This window comes from Tamandua tetradactyla, chromosome 2 (assembly GCF_023851605.1).
Source record: "Tamandua tetradactyla isolate mTamTet1 chromosome 2, mTamTet1.pri, whole genome shotgun sequence".
NCBI lineage: Eukaryota > Metazoa > Chordata > Mammalia > Pilosa > Myrmecophagidae > Tamandua > Tamandua tetradactyla.
In genome coordinates, this window is record NC_135328.1 from 58575832 (window position 1) to 58600760 (window position 24929).

General features: G+C 35.3%; 1 protein-coding gene across 6 annotated transcripts in view; it reads right to left on the reverse strand.

Moving 5' to 3' along the window:
- Window positions 1-7697: 7697 nt before the first annotated feature.
- Window positions 7698-24929, reverse strand: part of MELK (maternal embryonic leucine zipper kinase) — a 207344-nt gene continuing 190112 nt past the window's right edge. For all 6 annotated transcript variants that reach the window (XM_077147691.1, XM_077147695.1, XM_077147694.1 and 3 more), the window contains 5 exons: window positions 17477-17708; window positions 13310-13406; window positions 12103-12271; window positions 10354-10457; window positions 7698-8209 (listed from right to left, as the gene is read on the reverse strand). In XM_077147691.1, coding sequence (XP_077003806.1) covers window positions 8032-8209; window positions 10354-10457; window positions 12103-12271; window positions 13310-13406; window positions 17477-17708 — 780 coding nt within the window. In that variant the 3' untranslated portion in view covers window positions 7698-8031. The remainder of the gene's footprint in view (window positions 8210-10353; window positions 10458-12102; window positions 12272-13309; window positions 13407-17476; window positions 17709-24929) is intronic.

The following is a 24929-nucleotide window of genomic DNA, read 5'->3' on the forward strand; positions in this document are numbered from 1 at the left end:
AGCAAAATCTATGGATAAAAAATAAATAATAGGGGAACAAAGGTTAAAATAAATTGAGTAGATTGAAATACTAGTGGTCAATGAAAGGGAGGGGTAAGGGGTATGGCATGTATGAGTTTCTTCTTTTTTTTATTTCTTTTGTTGGAGAGATGCAAATGTTAAAAAAAATTATCATGGTGGTGAATACACAACTATGTGATGATATTGTGAGCAACTGATTGTAACCATGTCAAGAGTGTTCATATGTTTGTTTGTTGTTTATATTAAAAATTAAAAAAAAAAAAAGAGTCAGAGAGAAACCGTTTCCAATCCATGACCAGACATCTGATTCCATGACTGGGTCATCACGTAAAAGTGAATCAGGGAGTAAATAAGTGGTTCAATTCCCCTGGACGTAGGCCTGAATCACACTTCCAGAACAATTTACTCTGACCGCTACACTTTGTTTATCGCTACCATAATATACAGGGTTTGAAGCCCTGAACTAATCCAACAATTAATTGGTTTTTAATGCGATTAAGTAGGCCTAAATGTTAGCCGTGTGTTACCTAGGTATTGTTTAATTGTTAATCGGTGTGTTAAGTATTTAATGCCTGTTAGTTGGTGTGTTCAGTCTAGTTATTAATTGCTGTGTTACTTAAATAATTTAAGTGTTAAGTGTCTGTTTAAATTTGTTAATTGGTATGTTCCTGCATTTGTATTGGTCAAATGTTCCTAATTGGTTACTGATTATGGAAATTCTTTTAAAAAGGGAACCTTTGGACTGTATTGGCAATTGAAAAGATTTTGGTTAGAGTTAATAAAAAAAAGGTTTTATTTCTGTAAAATAATCTGGCCTCAAAATGATTTAAAATGAAAACACTACCATTACAGTTAAAATTGTTCTGCAAAAAGGTAGAAATGGGATGAAATAATATATTCAATCCTTTAGTTGTCCTTTTCAGAAGTATTTGTTTCTGATGCTTGCATAAATAACTTTCTATTTGTGTCTGTCTGCCTATTCAATGTATATTCTCATACCTCCAGATAGTAATAGCAAATTAATAAGAAAATTCCAAAAGAGATCTATTTGAACTGCTCAGAAATAATTAGGTGCCTCTGAAAATATATAATTTTTCAGATATAATTATATAAATTGATACTTCTGAAATTTAAAAGGAAAACTCTCTGAGCAGCAAGATTCAAAATCTTAGTTTTGTAATTACTATAAACAAACCTGGACATTACAAAGAAACCACCCCTGGAATTTCCCTAAGGCAGCAGAAAATTGCTAAAGGGTGCCTCTGAAAAAAGCAAAGAGGGCGGGGCGACAGTGACTCAGTGGCAGAATTCTCAAAATTCCATAAGCCAGGCTTTGTTCTGTTTGTGCAACCTATCCCTGCCAGGGCCTGACCAACTAAAGCAGTTAGTGCAGAAGGAGGGGGGAACTAGGCACAGAAAGATATGGTGAGTTGTGGTTTAGGATTCTTTTTTACTGGGCCTGGAGATTAGAAATGGTAACCATAAAAAATGCTACAGGATAGGCTAAGTTTGTTGATATTATTTTTTCAATAATACCTTTTGTAATGGTAACTGTAGTAATCAGATCATTACTAAAATATAAATAGCCTTGGAATAAGAGTAACTGAATAAAATCTAATTATCAAATTTCAGGAAGTAAAATGAAAAGTCTTTGAGAGATATGGAAAAATGTTCCTGGATTTAGACTTGGAACAAATTAAACAATTGCAGTTTATTTTCCAGAATTTGATAGTCAATGTACTTTTTTTTTTTTTTGGCATGGGCAGGCACCAGGAATCAAACCCGTGTCTCTGGTATGGCAACTGAGGATTCTGCCTGCTAAACCACCGCAGCCTGCCCGATAATCAATGTACTTTTAAAATTGTTTGTGATTTTAAGATATTATGGAAACAGAGTTTTTTTTCAACCCTTGATAAAAGGAATTTTATGATAAATTTTGAATTGAACAAATGTGATTTTATTCAGCTTGGGTATGTTCTCCCTAAATGTATACAAGCTTACTGATAAAATATGCTAGCCTAACTAAATAAATTAAATATGTAAACTGAGCAATGCACCTGATCACTTTTTATATAAAGTATAATAAAATTAAAAATATGCTAATGCTTCAAACATATCCTATAGAAATGAGTTAAGTTTAGTAAGAAATATAAGTGAATTTTTAATAACTTTGATTACCTGAGTTTCAAATAATCTGGCTCTTTGTTACTTGGCCATTTGTTACCTCAGCATCTGGAAGAATTTGAATTTGTAGTGGCTTTATGTCAGTCAGTATATTTTTATCAGCAAATGCTGTCATAAATTGAGAAAACCTAACTCTTAGCTTCTCTCATAAATAGAGAAAACCTAAATCTTAGCTTCAAAGAGTTTATATTCTAGTTACAATATACTTTTACAAGGACATAGTGTTAGTAACAATAAAGGAATAAAAATACTAGATGAATTTAAAAAGCAGATAGGTAAAGAATGACCTAAGAAGACCTAAAAAAGATAACACTTGTAAGATCTTTAAATAAGAAAGTAACATTTAAATAAAAAGAGTTCTGGACTAGTTTTTTTTTTTTTTTTTTTTTTAAGAAGCCATAACTTGGTTTTTGAACTAACGTATCCTTGGTATTATTTAGCATTTGGCAATAATGTTGAGAAAAATTTGAGTTTTTTTCTGGATATACATCACTTAAATATCAAAAAGCTGATCATATTCCAAATTTGGGATTTTTTTTGACCTTGAACGTAGTGCTGAATTGGACTGAGAGATTTTAGGTATATTGTAAAGTAATCATTTGTGTCTATATATAAAGTATATAAACACCTGGATGTGTTCCAAACCCAAGCATAAATTCCTTCCGTCTTCCATTATTTTGTAGTATCTCTGTCCCTTCTCCCCTTAATGAATACTGTTATTGGAAAGAATTATCCAGGTTCAAAAGCTTTGTGAATTTATTGTCGAATTTATTTCTGATTATGTGCAGTCTGGATAAATAAAAACTATAGGTGGAATGTATATGGAAGGTGATAGAAGTTTAAAAGAAGGAATTTTGTTAGTCATTATTGATTATAAGTCCTGAATAGATACAGAAAGCAGTAGAGTTGGAGGAAGTGAATTTTGTTTGCAATAATTATTGTTGACTAAAGCTCTGAATGAATGTAGAGAATTGCAAAGGAGTTTATGAAAGTGAATTCTATCTGTTACAGTCAGTGCTGACCAAAATTTAATATGTCTGTTTATCATATATTAGAAAAAAGAAAGCTTTTTTAAATAACATGGGTTGTTAATCTGCTTATTTAAAATAACATGGGTTGTTAATCTGCTCTTAATGATTTTTTTTAAGTTTTTCTTAATCATGAGTATTCTGTCTAGAAAACAAAGATTTTACTTAAGAATAATAGCCTTATTAATGTTTATGTTGGCCTTATCATCCTTTATTTCAGAAGACAAGTCTTTTCATTGTTAAGGGAAAAACTGTTACAAATAACTAGTTCTTTCACCTTGTATGAGAAAGGTGTTAAAATATTTTAACCTTTTGCATATGAGGTGTTTGGGAAATATTACAGTGGTTAAAAGAGATGTTCTATCCTGTTGCTGGTTAAATTTGCATAAGTAAAATAATATTACTCATATATTTAGAGACAGTATAAAATTTCTAAAATTAACAGTGTTCTCACTGTCCATGTTGTATCATTACACTAATCTGTAAGATGTTAAATAATGGTGTGGTGTTATCAGTCATGGTTTTAGTTATTTTTAAAAAGCTACAGATCACAGAAACAGCCAAATTATCAGTTGCATTGCTTTGCTCTATTCTCTAAAAATACGTGTGGTCAGCTATTGGTCAGAGCTCCATCTGTAACAAGGAAAGACTTTAAAAGAAAGGCAGGACAAATATATATATATATAACATTTTATCTATTAATTAACAGAACTCTGGCAAAAGTGAAACAGAACAAAACCTCTGCGATGTTTTGCTAATATAAGACAATTGTCTGATGTTTTTATTTTTGAAAGTAGCTTCACTTAAAAATGCTTATAAAAAATTAAAACTCAGATTATAGGCATTAATGTTATCTTTAAATTCTGAAATGTTTGGCTGTTTATAAAACCTAGTAGTTCCCTGGAACTTTGTCTGTGTGACACCTGAGTCTCAGATTTAGTTCTCCAGCTCTGAAAGTCAGCATACAGCAACTGTTTAAAAAAACAAAACCAAACCGAAAGAGATCAAACTCCAATTAAAGATGTGAAAGTGATCTGGTTAAAACTAAGGTAAAAAAATATACAAGGTAAAGAATAATATTGTCTGTATTTTAAAGCTTTAACTTTTGTGCGAGATAAAAAATATTCATTTTATCCAAAATTTAAGTTTTCTGCTGCACACCATCTAAATTTAATATCTAGTCAGTTAGTTTAAACAACCTAACTCAGCTTTATTTGAGAGAACCTGGAACAAGGAATAAAATCTTTAATATTCTGTACAAGTTAATGTTATGTAATGATGCATTTCAGAGTATTTTGGGCAGAAAATGAAAAAGTGTTTGCAAAGTCCCATGGGGGACTGGGAAAAATAGAACTATTAAACTTCTCCACCTAGGGAATTCCTGACATTTTCTTAAGAAGAAGGGTTCCCAATTTAATAAGCCAAGGCCTCAATTTTGGGGCTTGCCCTTATGAAACTTATTTCTGTAATAGCAAGCTGAACCTACTTATTAGTGCCTAAGAGCCATCACCAGAAAATCTCTGCTGTTGTTCAAATGTGGTCTCTCTCTAAGCCAAACTCTGAACTTCCCCCTCTTTGTGGCACATAATTTCCAGGGGTGTAAGCCTAGCCCTGGCATTGTGAAACATAAAAGACCCTGGCACTGTGAGACATAAGCCCCAAGGATGAGCCTGGCCCTGGCATTGTGGATTAACTGACCAAAAACGGGAAAAGAAATAGAGTTTCATGGCTAAGAGATTTCAAATTGAGTGAAGAGGTCATCCCGGAGGTTACTGTTATGCAAGTTTCAGGCAGATGTTGCAAACTGCCACAATATGGCAAACCCCAATCAACAGTGTAACTGGAAACCATGGAAGATATTCTGTACTCTATACAATCTTACTTACTAAGTTTGCTTTTCAGCAACTTGAAACCCTCCAGATTGTTCCAATGCCAGAGAAACTCTGAAACCCAGAGATACTGAACTCTTTAAGAACAACAACCAGTTAAATTTCACCTTATCATGTTTGCCCCTTAATAACAATGGCCCTTTTCAGCTTTGAAGCAGTTAGAGAGCCACCGCCCAATATCTCTCAAGATTGAGAGATAATTATCAAATGAGACGGAGGACTACTAGCCAGGAGATCAGGATTTAAGGGGTGATTTTGATTAGTGAATCATTAAATAGATATTTCTTTTTGCTTTCTGGTATGTTGTAGTAGACAGAGGGAAATCCCTGAAAATTTCTAAGTTGCAATTCAGCTGTCTTGATCTCTGATAATGACTGCAGACCTTATCTTCTACCTATAACTGTAAAACCTTGTGACTAACCTTCATTTGTACCCAGTTATCCAGTCTTTCAACTTTAGTCTTTTGTAATCACTAAAGACAGGCCCTAACGTTTATTATGAAGGATCTTGGGTCAGCCCAGAACTAACGCACCCTAAGTCCAAAGAAAATCTTGATAACCAAGACTGGATCTAACCAATATGGGCCCACCCTACACGCACAGAATCTTAGACTTTAACCCACGAGTCACCTATACCTCATTCTGCCATTTTCTTACACACATTCTGTGACTAAACATGTAAGCATCTGCACATGCTCAATAATCAGACCACTAATTACATCATCTGGGGCCACTGTGCTCACAAACCCTGCTCATCGTTTTGCTAATAAAATTAGCAGAATGACTATAGTTTGGGGAGACAGATTTTGGGTGCTAGGCCATCTGCTCTCCTACTACATGCCTAGTAACAAACTCTTTCACTCTTTGAAAAAAAAAAAAAAAGAATCAATAGATGCCTGCCCCCCACCCCCCATGTGGGATATGACTCCCAGGAACGTAAATCTCCCTGGCAACATGGGACATGACTCCCAGAGATGGGCTGGGACCTGGCATCATGGGATTGAGAATGCCTTCATGACTAAAAAGAGGAAGAGAGAAATTAGACAACATAAAGTTTCAGTGGCTAAGAGATTACAAACAGAGTCAAGAGGTTATCCTGGGAGGTTATTCTTACGTATTATATAGATATCCCTTTTTACTTTATGGTGTATTGGAGTAGCTAGAGGGAAGTACCTGAAACTATTGAAATGTGTTCTAGTAGCCTTGATTCTTGAAGATGATTAACAACATAGCTTTTATGTGACCATATGATTGTGAAAACCTTGTGTGTCTGATGCTCCCTTTATCTAGGGTATGGACAGATGAGTAAAAAAAAAAATAAGGACAATAAATAAATAAATAATGGGGGCGGTAAGGGGTAAAAAAAATTGGGTAGGTTGAAATACCAGTGGGGGGTAAGGGATGTGTGAGTTTTTTCTTTCTTGTTTTTATTTCTTTTTCTGGAATGATGCAAATGTTTTAAAGATGATCATGGTGATGAATACACAACTATGTGATGATATCGTGAGCCATTGATTGTATACTTTGGATGGACTGTGCATGCATGAAGATATCAATAAAAATATTAAAAAATTAATAAATGTTTTAAAAAGAATCAATAGATGAGTGTGACTGCAACCTATAGACTCAAAAATCAAAGCAAATTGGGAGGTATGATGGTGGCTCAGTGGCAGAATTCTTGCTTGCCATTCTGGAGACTTGGGTTCGATTTCCTGTGCCTGCCCCTATTAAAAAAAAAATCTAAGTAACCCCAAGCAGCATTAATAAAAAGATAACCACACCTAGGTACATCATAGTCAACCTACTGAAAACTGAAAGCAAAGGAAAAATATTTAAAACAGCAAGAGAAAACGGAAAATTCCAGTCTAAGAAGCAAAATTAAAATTGATTGCTGATTTTTCTACATAGTTCCCTTGCTCCTCTAGGCAAAGTTGATCACCCCTTCTAAGTTGTAAATACTGGTTTATGAATCTCCTCCCGCAAATAGACTCTGAACTCCTTGAGTTTGTTAGAGGGTATCATCTTTAGCCCCAGGACCTAATGCCTGTAAGCACTTAGTAAGTGTTTATTGAATAAATTAATGACAAAGATATTTCCCTCGCTATTGACTAGAAACAGTGCTATTTTTTCTCCAAGTAGTTTAATTGGTAAAACCCATTTAACTTGAGTTCTGGCCTTCTGAGACCAATAAAATGAAATAGAAATACAAATTTGGGGCCAACATTGAGATTTAAGGGAAATTACCATAAAGTAACATTTCATGGGAGTGCATTGTTCAGATACTTGTCATTGTTGACTGAACACACTGAACTGAAGTCAATACTCTTTTATTCAATATATTAAATGTGTTGTTTAACTCTGGTAACCACAGCTGTGACTTAGTTAACAATCTCAATAAATCCTACTTAAATCAGAGACAGGAAAAAATTACGCAAATGAATTCATAACTGTTTTTCTGCCCAAGGCATATTTGATAACAGATAAAACATACTCCAAACAGTCTCTACTTAATAGTCAGGAAGCCATTTAAGGTTTTATTTGGATCACAATCAAATACAAAGAAGAAAAGTCTGGTATATTCACAAATGCTTTTATTTTAGAAAGAAATTACACATTTAAAACAGATATATTTAAGAGCTTACATTCATATATGAAAGTGAATCTAGGAAAGTCAACAGTTATTACTATACAGAGCCACATGATTAAAAAAGACAGTAAAAGATGACATTCAGTTTGCCTTAGATTCATCCACAAAATAATTTGTTTAAAGACAAAAAGATATTGGTCTTTAAGATAGCTCTTTGGAACGAGTTTGCAGCTACAATGAACTTTAAAATCAAACCAATGTCACCAGTCTCCATAAGCTAGATGTACCCACACTCATCCAGCAGGATGGAAACCATTCATCAGTTATACTTTACAGCTAGATAGGATATCTTCTACTAATCTTTTGTAAACCCAGGCATCGCCCTTAAGCCGCTGCCTCCTGATACCCACCACATCAGTTTTTTGAAGTTGGCACACTTCTAGTTCAAACTGCATTGTCACTTTGCCAAAATCTGACTGCGTTTGACACTTCAATGTATAGCTGTGAAAAACAAGTTTGGAAGCCAGTTAGTAGGAAAACTATAAATATTCTGCATATTGTAAGAGGTTTCTAAGCCTCTAGGTGACTAGGGGAAAATGAACCATTATTTCACATTAAACAATAAATTACTGTTTAGTTTCTAAATGACCTAGCTATGCTTTGGTGATAGAGTATGACTGGTGTTTTCCCAGAAGCTGAACTAGAAGCCTATGAAAGAATAAAGATGAAAAGGCTTTACCAGAATTCTCCCTTGTGCCAAAGAAAAGCCCTTCTTTCATAACTATACATGCCATTGATGCTCAAGAAATCTTTTGGCACCCTTTTTATGCAACCCTTCCAGCAGTGTAATCCATGAATATTAAGCCATTTCCACAAGATTCACAACAAAGGAAAGTGCCAAGAAGATTACAAATAGATTTTTTATGTGTACCTCATCAGAAACTTATATATATTGTCTAATTAAAGCTGAAGTCACTAACCTGTCAAAAGGACATGTGTTTTTGAAGTTTTTCTAATAGCAGTAAGAGGCTATGATCTCTTTAATACTTCATGGCAGGAATGTAAAGGAAAGCCCAAAGAAGCACATTCCCATGGTTGAAACACATGGCATTTATGATTAGAAGTGTGATGCTACTGACCCTGAGAATAGAAAGGCCCAGTCTAAACGAGTCCTTAAACTCATTTTTTAAAAAAGATGCATTCTTGAAATGTTGCATAAATTGAATTTATGTAAATCAAATTGTGGGTTTTATTTTCTTTCATTTTTTAGAGCTTCATTTCATTGTCTTTCTGATCTTCAACAACAATGGTCAGAATCTATTTTAAATTTCAATTCCCTAAATATTTCAGGACATATGACTAGGCTCTGTTTTGTACAAGTGTGGAGAAATTACTTTGTATCTGTTATATAATTATGAGCTTTCAAAAAATGTCATTTTATGAAAGTTATATGTTGTGGGGAAAGGAATTTGATCTCTTAAGAATAAGCAATGAATATCAAAATAAATGTCAGTGTGATTACCCTGTAGTTAAGGTTCCTGATTGGAAGAAACACAGAACAATTCAGGCACATGGAAGAAGATGAAAAGTAATTTTTCCTGATTGAAAATAAATAATAATGAGCCATACCCAAAATTAGTAACATCATACTACTAAAAAATTTAACTTTATCTTTTTTGTCACAAAGAAGGTAAAAACAGAGCAGGTAATAAGAAGGAAGGTGTGAAAGCAAAGACTCCTTGATCAAGAAGTTAGAAGGACGAACTACTGGTTAACAGCCAGTTAGGGATGCCCACACAAGCGAGATTTTATGCTGAAGGAGAGAGAATTGAGAGGCCAAGCATGAGAAACAGGGCAGAGTGCGTTAGAAGGACGTGTTGCAATGAAGCCTACAGAAGAAAACCAGGGTTCACATAAGGAATGCTTACCAACATTTAGATAGTGAAAAGTAAACAAACTTACATTTGCAAAAGATTATTTCTTAAAAACATTACTCTATATTGACTATTCCATTTAAATGTTTTTGTTAACTCTATTAGCTCTACGGAGCTGCTTAAAAAAAAGAAATTTTAGAGACATAATTGAGTGAAAATGTTTAAAAATATGAACATCTTAGGTGATCATAAGCTCATAACTGAGGAGCCAATTGGTGGTAGCTCATTCAATAGCGGAAAGGGTTGAGATGGCTTAAGAATTAAGATGACTTCCTTAATTCATGACATTCCTTAATTCATTGGTACTGAAAAACCAAACCTGTAAAGTTATAACAAGTCATAAAGAATCTGTATAAATCCCTAATTTGTTTGAGGTGTCTCATAAATTTAGATTATAATTCATAAGTATTATCAAAAAGTAGAAAATAGAGGATTTAAAAGAAAACTGTAAGAAGTTCAAATTCTCTTGTTTTGAAGTAAAAACTCTAATTTTGAAAGTGGTGACAATATGGATGCTTGAAAAACTTCTATTATTTGAACAAAATAAAATAAACTATGAACAATTAAACTACTGTAAAAGATTTTTGGAATGAGGTGGGGAAGAAATATATTTTTTTCAATAGCAGTTTAGGGATAGTAGGACTCACATCATATTTTCTCAAAGCCCAAAAGATATAAAATAATAAATGCAACAGCCTGTGTATTTCTTACCCCTTTTGTACAAAGTCAACATGCTTCTTTGGAAGAATAGACATTATTTCATTCAAGAGTTGATCTGGATTCACTAATCTGGTTGTAGTGACATTATAGTGAAGCTTTAAAAATGAAAAATAAAAAGGGGTAAAAGGTAAATCTTTATATCAAAGCAAAGATAATCCTACCCTACAACAGATATTCTCTATTCGATCTAGAGATTCCAAACTTCTCAATATAGTACTATTTTAAATGGAAATACCACAAGGAAAATATTGAAAGATTTTAAAATCAACTTTTGGTAAATCTTACTAGGATAACACCAGGAGAAATGATGTTTATTAGTAACTACACCGATATTTTTCTTTAAGAAATAAAAAGTATTAAACAGCATCAACCTGTTTGAGCTTTACCTATTTCTCCCTTTCTACACTATGATAGAGAAATTAACAGTCCTGAAATGTAAACTGTGAGAAGATAAAACAAATGGCCCAAAGATGTGGGTTTGTATTTCGTTAGATATGTTTCTTTAATTCTTTTTGGCTTTTTATTATAGAATTACAGGAATTAATTTATGACAATTCTATGAGGGAATGAATAAACCAGGTATTCCTTCTCTCCCTCCCTTCTTTCCTTCTGTCAACAACTATTTATCTAATGCTTTCTAGGTATCAGGCACTGTTGTAGTACATCCTGGAGATAGTACTAAACAGAACAGACAAAATTCATGCCTTCCTTCCTACTAGTACCTTCACTGAGGAACAAAATCTTAGTTTCTAGGTCTTTCGGATCTGAGTCCTTTTTGTAAATAACAAAATGCTGAGGATAGAAAGAACCCAACTACCTTACTTTTCAAATTAACAACCTGTGGCTCCAGAAATAAATCCATATATCAGCAAGAGTGCAAATTCATTAAATGGGAAAGTGAACCGTTTTCAACGAATGGTGCTGGGACAACTGGATAACAAAATGCAAAGGAACAAAGCAAAAGGCCTGCTGTTTCCACTGCCACTCTATAAATTCTTCAAGGACTTGGGTTGTGTCTTATTCACCCCTTTATCTTTTACTTCCATCACTTCCACCAAATAAAAATGTCATTTATTTAGGTTTGAATGAATGCTCAGAGATATTTCAAAAGAGTAGGGGTATATTACATCTAATAGCTTATTTTTCCTTTCCTCTCCTTCCTCCCCCAAATATACTGTCCACACCACTGACAGAGTAAACCCTTCAAAGGATAGTAGGTCTATCAAATAAGGTCCAATTCTGTTGGCCAGGCCCTTGAGCCCCTCCCAGCCCACCTTCTCAGCCTGTGTCTCACTGTTTCCCTCATAAACATCACATTCAAAGTTTAAATTAACTTCCCATGCATTCAAATATTTCTGTAGGATCTACAAAGATATCTGTGTGTCAGAGACTCTTCTATGGGTCAAAGATACAATTGCGCTCAAGTCCCCATCCTTAAAGCAGCTCTCAGTTCCTCGTATATGCCCCATGCCTCCATGTTTCCACTGTGATTATTCCCTCTACCTGACCTTGAATATTTGAATTATAGTTATTTGCTCCTTGAAGGAAACATATGTATCTAATTTACCTCTGTATTCTCAAAGCCCATTGCATATAACATATTTCAGATGCTCAAAAACAAATGGAGAAGTAAATAAAAATGCTAATCAAATCATTTATTATTTCAGTAATTATCTTAAAAAAAGAAGCGGTGCAGTTGTCAACTTCTGAAACCCATATAGAAAATTACAGTTCATTTACCTTTAGTCTTCTTGGTCCATCTTTGACAGAGCCCTTTCTTTTGCTCCTGGTAAGCACAGTGATAACTTTATCCAATCCCCTTTCAAGGCTCCCAAACACTTTGGTTCCTTTTCTTTTTGGAGTTTCCTCTATATGTGCTTGGTTGAGAGCTAGTTCCACTGAGCGGCACCTTAAAGAAAAAAAAGAAAAAAGGGCATGAGTAGAGCTGGGCCACCAGCCAGCTGGGGCCCTCACAGGCTATGCTGCTTTTGTACTGTTCATGAGATGCGCATCATTCAGGTAGGCCAGCACAGGTCACCCCAACCCTCCTCCGGGAAAGCTAGGGCCATCTCTCCCAGAACTGATAACACTGTCCTTCCCCACCCAAACCAACTGCCACTTGGAAAAACTATTTTTCCCAAACTTTTTTTTCAATTGTCAAATATAGAGAAAATTTAAAAGAAGAGCAATACAATGAACATCCACATGTCCTCCTAGATCCAACCATTGCTAATGTTTTGCCACATTTTGACTTCTCTATGTATATAGACAGATAATAAATATGTTCAATATTTGAATATATCTGTTGAGCTTTCTGAAAGTAAATTGAAGATATCAAGGCACTTGTCCTTAAAACAATTCAACATACATCTCCAATAAATAAAGACATTTTCTTAAATAACCACAAAATAATTATCAATCAAGAAAATTAATAATTCCATAGTATCCTCTAATAACAATCCTCTCAATTCTCCACACAATAGATCCTGCTTCAAAAAAAAGAATAACTATAAAAGATAATGAAGGATCACCTACTCTGCAGAACTTTTCATACAACAGGACTGGGTTTTCTTTGAAACACTATTTGGTATTTTTACTATTTCAGGTGCTCCTGTCAGTGGATGCATACACTCCCCTGGCAGAAAAGTAGGGAAAGACAGGCCTCAGAGGGGGACTAGGGGGTTGGACAGAGCCACTGTTGTCTTGCCCTGCTGTATTTTAAGTTAAGGTTCCAATTCCATTGACAATCAGTTTCACAGTTCTGCTAAATGAGGAAGGCAGTAGCAATGCTTCAGTAACTGCCATAAGCCTTTCCCATGCAGACATTTCTATGGTAGTCGACAGAACCTACATAGTGGTTCAACTTAATCAACTTGATCATACACGAGAAAAGGAAATCAGGTTACAGGTACTAAAGATAAAAGAGTTTAAACAACTGAACACTTACCGCCTCTCAGGGCTAATGACACCTGTCATTAACTTGTTTGTTTCTGCTGAATTTACTGGCATTTTAACTGGGGTTTCTTTTAGGCATTGGTTTCTATCTATTAGAAAAAACAAAAGAAACACAAACCATATGTAGCTGACATACTATGGTCTGGAAATTTCTATTGATAATACATACAACATCTCATTCATTGACCTAGAAATATTGTAATCACTTGACCAATCAGGTCAAAGGCTCTAATTCTCTAAAGATACGTTTCCATGTGATTTATAATAAAAATGAAATAATTTTTCCTTTTATGTGTGGCTTTTTAGGTTCTACTGGTATGCTTATGATTTTAATATAAATATCATAAGACAAATCTAAAGAGAACATATACATATTTTATGAGGACTAATTCTCTTTTCTATAAATAAAAGTCAATTTATATTTGAACAAGGGCACAAATTATGCCTTTAATTCATATAATACTAAAAAGTATTAATTCAATTCATAGCCCTATTCAACTCTGTTAGGAAAAGAGAACCATTCCCTGTAAAGATTTGACAAAAATTATTAAAGAGGTATAAGCTTTGGTTATTTCTTATAGTTCCTGTCCCAGAATTTTGTCTTTTACTCTAAGTATGCATTTACATCTCAGATATTCTATAATACATTTGTATTAACAAATCAGGATATCACTAATTAGCCAACTTTTTGTTCATGATCTAAAAGTTTTATACTCTAGAAATAATGCTTGCTTCATAATAATAAATATATGAAATCAAATTTTCACAAAAACATTGGGGTTTTGTTTTGTTTTGACTACTCAGCACTATTTTCACTGGTTTCATAAGAACAAGAAAATCAGATCAATCGAAAATATCTGTGAAAACAAGAACAAAGCTGATCATCACCTTGGGATGAAGGTAATTCAAAATACAGGGGTAAGGACAACATTGTATTTTAGAACCTCATTTTTTCTAAACCAAAGGAAAAAAGGTCTATTTTGTCCAGAACCTAAATTTTCTGTAGCACATAATCTAACTCAACCTGCCTGGATAGATCATTTAAACAATCCTAACACAGGGAACCCAGAATAAGAATAAGGGCCTTTAATCTGGTATGGTTCAATGTAATGTCTGGATACATTCCAGAGTATATTAAGCAGATAATCAAAAAGTAGTGGCAAGGCCCCTTGAGGGATGGGAGAAAAAATACAGAACTATTAAACTTTACCACCGGGGAAATCCCTATGTCAAACATTAGGGACACTCAAATCAATAAGCCAAGCCCTTGATCTTGAGGCCTGCTCTTGTGAAGCTTATGCATATAGCAGAGAAGCTTAGCCTACCTATTGATATGCCTAAGAGTTACCTCTGGAGGACCTCATGTTGCTCAGATGTGGCCGCTCTCTCTCTCTAAGCCCAATTTTGCAAGTGAAATAATTGCCCTCCCCTCCATGTGGGACATGACATTCAGGGGTGAAGTCTCCCTGGCAGCATAGGAGATGACTCTCAGGGATGAGCCTGGCCCTGGCACCTTGGGATCAACAATGCCATCCTGACCAAAAGAGGGAAAAGAACTGTAACAAATAAGTTATCCGTGGCTGAGAGGAGTAGAGTGGCTACACTGAAGGTCACTCTTATGCAAGCTTCAGTTAGATGTTGCTACCTATCAGCTTGCCAAACTCCATCCAAAACCATTCCTGTCAATCCTAAATAATACCTAGGGCATTATATAAGATTCTACAAAGGTTCCATGCACTAGGGCAACTTTCCAGAAACCTACAACTTCCAGATGACTCCCTGGACCAGATAATGAATGAAATGCAGAGGGACCAGCCTCTCCAGAACAACAACTAGCTCTATCCCCCTATCCCGTATTATTGACAGCTCCTTTCAACATGAAAAAGTTAGAATGGGCATAGCCCAAATATTCCTTAAGAGTGGCAGAAAGATCAATGGTGATGGTGGAGTTATACAGAGAAGGTAGAATTTAATAAATGAGTATGATTACTGAAGCATTATGCTGATATTTCTTTTAGTCTCCAGTACCTTAGAGCAGGTAGAAGTAAAAATTTTAAATTGTATAATTGTAAAAAGAAAAAAAAAATTCCACTCTGTAATATCCTATATATATATTTTAAATATGCCAGTTACTAGATCTGTAACCTTAGCAAAGTTTCTTTGTCCATGAAAGAGTTTACTAACAGCCTCTACATAAAGTTCTTGTACTAGTGAAATGATACAACTCCTGTGGAAAATTTAGAACAGTGTTCATCATTTAGTAGGCGTATAACAAGTGTTGGCTTAAAAAAGAATCTGTGAAAATAGTTTTCATCTTTGTATACTGAAAAGATATCCTATTATACATAGATATCCTTCAACAAATTGTCACTGACTGGACTATACAGGATTCAGAAAAATAAAATTAATGCTATGTCAAAAATAGCACAGCAAAAGTAAAATACAAAGTGCTAATTGAAGCTATCAATTGTGGATTCAGTCATTTGCTCCCTTACGCAGTGTTTCCGTTTTTTTTTTTTTTTTTAAGTCAATAATAACATTTGACCAACACAATCTTTTTCAAAGGGACAAGATTTGTAAGCTAATGACACTTTAAGACAATAAAATAAATTCCAAACTATCCAAGTTTCAAAACCTTCAAAATTACATAAAAAGTAAAAAGCATCAACAATGGAAAAGACCATAGCCATCGAAAGCCTAAAAGTACAAAAGCCTTGAATGAACTAAGGTGAGCTAAGGTTCATCATATCTCTCTGTCCAACCTCATTACTTGTAAAGAACATTTAGCACATTAAGGGAAATAACAGAAGAGACCTCTCCGTGGGAAAAGATGATCAATATCAGCTATTACTGAGGTCCTACTATATGGAGACGCATTCTCAGTGAATTCTCATAATAAAAGCATAGGTAGCTACACACAAACATACATTATCACACCAAACTAGCTTCACATTTTTAGGGATAGTGTTGCTAGATTAAATGAAAGAAGAAACTCACTAATGTAGCAACAGGACTTTTGGCAAATTTTCTGACAAAGTCTCCTATATCTTTATGGATAAGATGTCATCCTCCTGAACTGGCCATTGGCCCCATGACCAACTGGAAGTTCAATGGCAGGATGTGGTTTAGGAGAAGTTCATACTGCAATGTTTCTTAGTTTGGGTCTAGGATCTTAACACAAAAATATGTCACAACTGCTGGGAAAAAGGGCTAATAAAGCCTAGGTGTTATTTGAAAAAGTGACTTATCAGAGCAGATTACAGTAACCTTCATACTCTATTTTGTTTCTTCATTCAACAAATATGGCACTTACTCTGTACAAGCATTGCACATCTAATATGTACCAGATAACAAATATGGCACCTACTATGTACTATGCCATGTGACAGTAAACAGCATAAAATAGAGTCAGAGTCTCTATACCTATGACATTAACTGACTTATGTTGATGAGATCCAGTCCTAGAAAAACTGGGTTAAGTTCTAGGCACACTGACATAATACAATGTGGCCAGGGGAGGACAGCAACCAAATGCTGAGGTATTACAAAACAAATGGTTTAAATAATTGTCAATGATTACCCTGAGGAGGAAACCAAGGGAATTAAGAGAGTTGTCTTCATAAAGGTATCTGGAGGGCATCACAGCTATACTGTTTTTGGTTGGAAATAACACAACAGAACAGGACCAGAAACTAGTACTGGAGACCTAGATGAGTAAAAAGGCTCAGGAGAGATTTTGCTTTAGTTATTGTAGGTGAGGGCAAATGGACAAGCAAGGCCTAAACCAAGGCATATGACTACAAGCAAATCATTTCATTCCACTGAGTCTCAGGTTCCTCGGTGGTGAAAAAAGGGAGTTAGTTGGACTAGATGAGCTCTAAATTGCCTTCATCTTTGCTATCTTACGATCCTATAATTAAATTTAAAATATGAAAAAAGAAAAACTTTTTCTTTTATCATTCAAAAAACATTAGAAGCCAACTAATACACTTTCATTTCAATTAATACAAATAACATGATAAAACTCAGCTTGGATTCTCCTAGAAATTTCTGAGAGCAATGCTAACAGCCATTTCTAACCTGCTATATGTTTATTTAGCATGGTAAAAAGAATGGAATTTGAAAGCAATTACCACTGTTTAATGGACATAGCAAATACCTTTTGAGGGTGTAACGTAACAATTTGGTGTAGTGAGAATTCCCCTTTTACGATGGCTCTTCTTAACTGGAGTCTTTGGCTCAGGCAATACAAAGTGCTCTTCATTCCTTACAGCAGACTTAGGAGTATATACATTCTCTTTGTTCTTTACTTTATTTGCAGATCCTCTGCATAATCCTGGAGTTAATGATTCAGATTCTAGATCATTTGATTCTGTCCAACACTTGGCAAACTGAGGGGAAAAAAGTTACTGTATAAAACACACTGAAAAAGAAAGTCAATTCTTTTCAACTTGCCTTAATCAACTGTAAATTATCTTGCACCATTTTTATTAAAATGAAACACTATCAAAAGGAATTACTGAAAATAGCAAGAAATTTCAGAAATGTATACTCAGTTCTCTTTGGTACTATATGTAGAATCAGTTCTCTTTACTATATGTAGATTACTTTAGTCTGTTCCATTGACAGGTAATTTTCAACATATTTCAGGCCAAGGTATTTAATCAAACACACCAGATCCTAGGCACTACTGAGGACGGCACATATGAAGTCTCTAAGAATTGCTCCCCACTCATGGCTTACCTCTAAGGTGTACCCCCCCCACCTCCCCAAAAGTTTAGTTGGTGGAAATACTGCTCTTGAAGAAAGAACATGTTGAAAAACTCTAATAGAAATGCTGAATACAAAAAATATTTTTTAAGCCCTTTAAATTTATTGTCAAGCTTGCAAAGAAGTAAGGAAAATCTTCAGAGGGCAAATCATTTTACTCTAAACTAAAAACAAGAGCATGAATCTATAGTTCAATAAACAAGTACTGAGCAGTCCCTACGGCATCTACCTACCATCTTTAATAACCTACAGTATGGGTTTTAACAGCTGCATAAGCCTTAGACCTACACAAAGTGTTAAGTCAGATCCAAAACCAGGGGAGACTATAACTTAAATGAAAGGGTGAATTAAATATAAATCTGGGGCGCACAGGTAGTTTGGTGGTAGAATTCTTGCCCACCATGTAGGAGACCAGGGATTGATTCCTAGTCCATGAACTCCCCCTCCCCCCCAAAAAAATGTTATGAACAAAATTCCCTAAGATATACACATATCACATATCTGCTTCTGTGTGTGTATATGTATAGATAGAGAAATACATATAAGTAGGGAGATATATATATATTTTTAAAAAAGGTAAACAGTTATTTAAAAGATATATATATATATTTAAATATATATATATCTGCCCTACAAAGGGAGTCAGCCAGGAAACTTGTCTGTATTGGCTTTGGCTCTGGGGGAAGAGGAAAAAAAGTCTTTAGAAATGTGTAAGTAACCACAGAATAGACTCACATAAATTGGGGCCCAAATTCTGCATGGTCCCAGAAATCTCAATCCCACATTTAAATAAAGTCAATTAAGTAGTATTGAATGTATTGTGCCTTAGAAGCCTGGTAATAGTAATTACTAATCCTATCTGAAGAAACAGTCTCAATCCAACTCAACCTGAGCCATCAACCCAACTCTTAAGTCAAACCTCAAAGATTTCCCTTGAATTTCCAAGAAATATGAGCCTACAAAAAAATCCAAAATAAGCAAGCACCATGAGCAAAAGTCAACAGAAAACAATAAGCAAAAACAAAAAAAAGTCAGATATTAAGGCTATCAAACACAAAATGTAAATATGTTAAATAAATAAAACAAAGAAACGGAAAACATGGGAAAAGAATAAGACACTACAAAAATTTTTCAGAGGGATTTTAAAAAGAATAAAAGCTTCTAGCAATGACTAAAATGAAAATCTCAAGGAATGTGTCAAATAGTAATTAGATGTAAATGGAAATAAAATTTTCATATGGGAAAATACATATAAAGAAATTATCCACAATGTAGTCCTGAGAGAAAAAGATATAGGATAAGTGAAAGAGAGGTTTAGAAAGACGGAGACTGAAATGAGATGGTCTAACATGTCTATTTTATGTTTCAAAGGTAGATAACACAGAATAGAAGAGTAGTAATTATTCAAAGAATTTTTCAAAATTGATTAAAGATATGAATCTTCACATATAGGAAGCACAATGAATCCTAAGAGGGATAAATAAAAAGAATTCCACGTATATACTAATCAGATTGGACAACTCCAGAGGACATTATGCAGACAGATACTACACAGATGGTGTGTGTTCCCTGAAGTTGTGCAATGCAATGGCCCTGACAGGAAAACTGCAGAATACCAAAAACAAAGAGAAGATTCTAAAAGAATTTTAGCTCTTAATTTTTTCATAGAACTATACAGATAATTCCATGAAGTCAATAACATGAAGCAGTCTGTTAAAATAATTGTGTACATTTTTTCACGCCATGACATGTGAGAAACATTAACTAAGCAGCTAATAGAAACATATTTGATTGGAAATTGATTAAGCACAGTAAAATTAACATTAGTAGGTTACATATATATATTGTGGATATATCTCAATAAACGAATCATCAGGTGGCATAATAGTCCATGAGCATGAGTTGGTCACATGCTGCAATGAGCAGGGCTCATACAGGCAACTCAATTGTCCAAAAATATATCCTTGGATTGCCTTTGAGCATGTTTGCAAGTCATAAGTAACACTGTCCTAGTCAATATGATGAACATAAAACATGGGAGTCCAGAACACTGAATCTTTCTACAATGGTAAAATAAGATATTGACACCAAACAGATGTATGGGCTAACTAACATGACTCAGTTGTCCTGAACACCATTCTGGTTTGCAAATAATTGTGTGAACAGATGGCAAAATCCAGTGATCTTATGGAATGGGAAAAAGTTTACTCCCAATACATATATAATGACATTCATCAATTGATTTTGAACATGATCATTCTGATGCTGGGCAAAATAGGCATTGCAAAAAACATTCTGTCCAGTTCATAAATTTTGACACATTATTCATCACTGCAGCAGGATATAATAGGGACACCATAAAAAGTTCTAAACTTTCCTTATTATAATGTAACTGAGAAATCAGGATTTAAGGGAAGATTTTGATTACTGAATCATTATATCGCTATTCCTTTTTGCTTTTGCATATATTGGCATAGAAAGAAATAGTCATAAAATCTCTCAATTGTAACTCAGCTGCCTTGATCTCTGATACTGATAGCATAGCCCTTATCTTTCACCCCTGTGATTGTAAAAACCTTGTGACTAACCTTCATTTACATCCATTTAATCAGTTGTTCAACTTTAGTGTCTTGTAAATACTAAAGACAGACCCTAATATTTATTAATGAAAGGTTTTGGGTTCACCCAGAACTAACCCACCCCAAGTACAAAATAATGTTGGTGAATGAGACTAGATCTAACCAAGGTGGGGCTGCTGGACATGGACAGTAGCTTAGACTATAACCTACAAGTAACCTAACGCTCCTTAAGCCATTTTCTTTCATACATTCTGTGACTAAGCATGCAATCAATATGTGCATGCTCAATAATCAGATCACCTCTAATTATACCATCTGGAGATCTTGTGCTCATTAACCTAAACCATGCCCATCTTTTATTCTAAAAAACTATCAGAATTATTGAAGTTTGAAGGGACAGATTTTGGGCCACTAGGCTGTTTGCTCTCCTACCGTGCACCCAGTAATGAACTCTCTCTCTCCCCGAATGCTGGTGTCTCAGGAACTGGCTACTGAGCACGTCAGGAAAAGAATCCACAGCCTCAGTCCAGCAACCACCCGACAACCCTCCAGGATATATGCCCACATCTCTGGAGCCCCAGCAGAGCAGGTAAGCCATGTAACTGAGCCTTTTGCAGTCACTGGACTGAATTTAGTCTAGAGGCTCAGCACCATGGTCTCTCTGTCATGCCAGCACTCCAGAGACTTTTGGTGCCTTAAAAGGAGAGAAATCATTTCCAATTCCATGTCCAGTTATCTGACTGGGTGAGAGGGTCCTCAGGGTAAAAATGGATCAGGGAGTCAATAGGTTGTTTCAGTTCCCTTGAACAATTCATTGATGTTTAATGAAATTAAATAGTCCTGTTTAGTTGTTAGTCAGTGTGTTTCGTAGGTAATGTTTAATTGTGAATAGGTATACTAAGTGTTTAATGACTGTTTAATTGTTAATTGATGTGTTTGGTTTTGTTCCATAAGAGTTTTGAGGCCCTGACCTAAATTTGTCTGTTGAGTATACTACAAAAAAAAGAGTAATGCAACAATTAGTTGTTATTCAATAAAATCAAGTAGGCCTGAGAGCCACCAGAACTGGCAGAACCAACAGAACTGGCAGAACCCCAGGGAAGTCATTGAAGAAGCTTGGAGAGAAAGCTAGCAGACATTGCCATGTGGCTTTCCAACTGAGAGAGAAATCATGGACATCATCGGACTTCTTGAATCAAGATAAGTACCTGATTTGGTGCCAGGAAAGGAGAATGAAGGAAATGGCATTGATGGATGTTATAAAGAAAATGCAAACACTATTCAGCATTGTCAATTAAAATTCTTTGGATAGAGAATAACTCAGGAATATTTCAATATAAATATACCTCAGCTTTCTTAAAGAACGCATCATATTCACAAACAATTCGATCAAATATATCCATGTACATACATCCTTGTGCATATGTGTCCTAGCAGTCTTTGCTAGAAAACAGTACCTGAGGCAACACTGAAGTGCTAATATTTCATTAGAAAGTAAAATCCTAGGGCATCAAGAGTGTGCAAAGAAAAGATGGAGTATAGATGGAAGAGAAACAAATGCAAACTGGTCTGTTAGTAAGCTGGTTGCAGCTTCATAAGCAGTCACTTAGCTATGTGAGTTGTCTTTAGACAGTTTGTGCCACTGTGCATCAGAACATTGCATCAGAGAAAGAAAGTGAGGAATGTATCTGTTCTTCTACCTGTTTTTTGTCAAAGTTTGCCCAATAGCTCCCAGGTGTACCATCACCCCTGTGGGCAGCAACAGAGGCAGCCTGATATTATGCTTCAGATATCATGGATGAAGGAAGGAAGCTTCATCCAAATTCAAAGGTGGCAAGAGGAGCAAGAGATTCAGCGGATCCCACTGGGTCTGGCCTGGGTGCTACGCTCATCCCTGGGGAGACAGGGACAGTCAATGGTGCTGGTAGGTGTGTCGATAGCAGCAGCTCTGGCTGTGGCTGTGGGGAGAAGGTAGCAGCTGGGGTACCCACAAGCAAGGTCTGAGAGACAGGTAAGGCCGAGTGCATCTGTTTTGCTGAGGCTCCAGAGATCCAGGCATTCATCTCATCTGTGTCACCAGACAAAGGCCATGGGTCTTTCTGCCCAACACACACAATCACCAATTCCTGAGACACTGGGGTTTCAAAGAGAGAACGAGTTCACCACTACATGTGTAGCAGAAGAACAGACTGGCCGATGGCCCAAATTCTGTCTCCAGACCAATTTTTTTTTCAGACCAGTCTTTTTAATGAATATAGATGCAAAAATCCTCAAAATGCTTGCAAATTTAATCCAGTAGCACATTATAATAATTATTCACCATGACCAAGTAAGTTTTATCCCAGGTATGCAAGCGCGGTTCAACACAAGGAAATCAATCAAACAATTTACCACATCAATAAATTGAGGAAAAATCTCAATTGATATAGAAAAGATATCTGACAAAACTCAGCATCCTTACTTAATGAAAACATCTCTAAGGATAGGAATAAAAGGGAACTTCCTCAACACAATAAAGGGAATATATGACAAACCCACAGCTAACATCATCCTCAATGGGGAAAGACTGAAAGCCAATTAAAATCCCAACAACTTACTTTGCAGAAATACAAAAACCAATAATTAAATTTATTTGCACGGGCAAGGTACCCTGAATAGCTAAAAATATCTTACGAAAAATGAAGTGGAAGGCCTCACACTACCTGACTTTGAAGCACATTACAAAGTTACAGTGGTGCAAACAGCATACTACTGGCATAAAAATGCATATACTGACTAGTGGAATCTGACTGTTTACATCTATGGCCAATTGCTCCTTGATAAGGCAGTCAAGTTGACTCAACTAGGATAGAGCAGACTCTTAAATAAATGGTGCTTGGAGAGCTGGATATTCATATGCAAAAGAATGAAAGAGGACCTCCATCTCATACCTTATGCAAAATTAACTCAAAATGGATCAAAGACCTAAACATTAGAGCTAAGACCATTAAACTTTTAGGAGAAAAAGTGGGGAAGTATCTTAAAGATTTTGTGATAGGAAGTGTTTTCCTAGACCTTATACCCAAAGCACAAGCAATGAAAACAGAAATAGATAAATGGGATCGCCTCAAAATTAAACATTTTTGTGCATCTAGGTCATTCGTCAAGAAGCTCCCATCTAATCAAGGGACAACACACCAACTAGTAGGCACCTGCCCCTCCCGACGTCACTGTACCTTTAAACAGAGAGCCAGAGTCATTTTCTCTTTCCTATTGCTGGCTTCCGAGGCGGGAGCCATTTTCAGGCTCCCACTTGCTTTCTCTCTTTTGCTCTCCCACCTACTTTTTCCCTGCTCCCTCACCCCAATAAACCTGTTAAGCAATGAAAAAAAAAAAAGAAAGAAAGAAAGTAAAAAGGCAGCCTATACAATGGGAAACAATATTTAGAAACCACATACCAGATAAGAATATATAGAGAACCTACAACTCAACAACAAAAAGACAAATAACCCAATTTAAAAATGGGCAAAAGACATGGATAAAAAGTCTTCCAAGGAAGAACTATAGATGACTCAAAAACATGAAAAGATGCTTAACTTGACTAGTGATTAGGGAAATGTAAATGAAAATCACAACAAGATATTATTTGACACTTATTAGAATAGCCATTATAAAAAACAAAAACAGAAATCTACAAGTGCTGGACAGGATGTGGAGAAACAGATATACTCATTCACTGCTGATAGGACTGTAGAATGAGGCAACTCCTCTGGAAGGCTGTGTGGTGGTTCCTCAAGAGGCTAAGTATAGAGCTAACATATGATCCAGCAATCCTATTACTAGGTATATACACACAGGAACTGAAAGCAGGAACACAAATGGACATTTTCACATCAGTGTTTATAGCGACGCTATTCATGATTGCTGATACATGGAAACAGCCCAACTGTTCATCAACAGACGAATGGATAACAAACTGGTATATGCATACGATGGAATATTACGCAGCTGTTAAGACTGAATAAAGTCATGAAGCATGCAACAACGTAGTTGAATCTCGAGGACAGTATGTTGAGTGAAATAAATCAGAAACAAAAGAACAAATACTGTATGATGTCATTAATATGAATGAATTATAATGAGCAAAGTCCAAGAGCTCAAATTGAGAACACATGTTATCAGGAGATAGAAAGAGGGTAGAGTTTGGGAACTTGATGTTGAAGGAGTACAGAACGTTCAACAAGATTAATTGTAAAGATCCAGAAATGGTATAATGAACAAGGC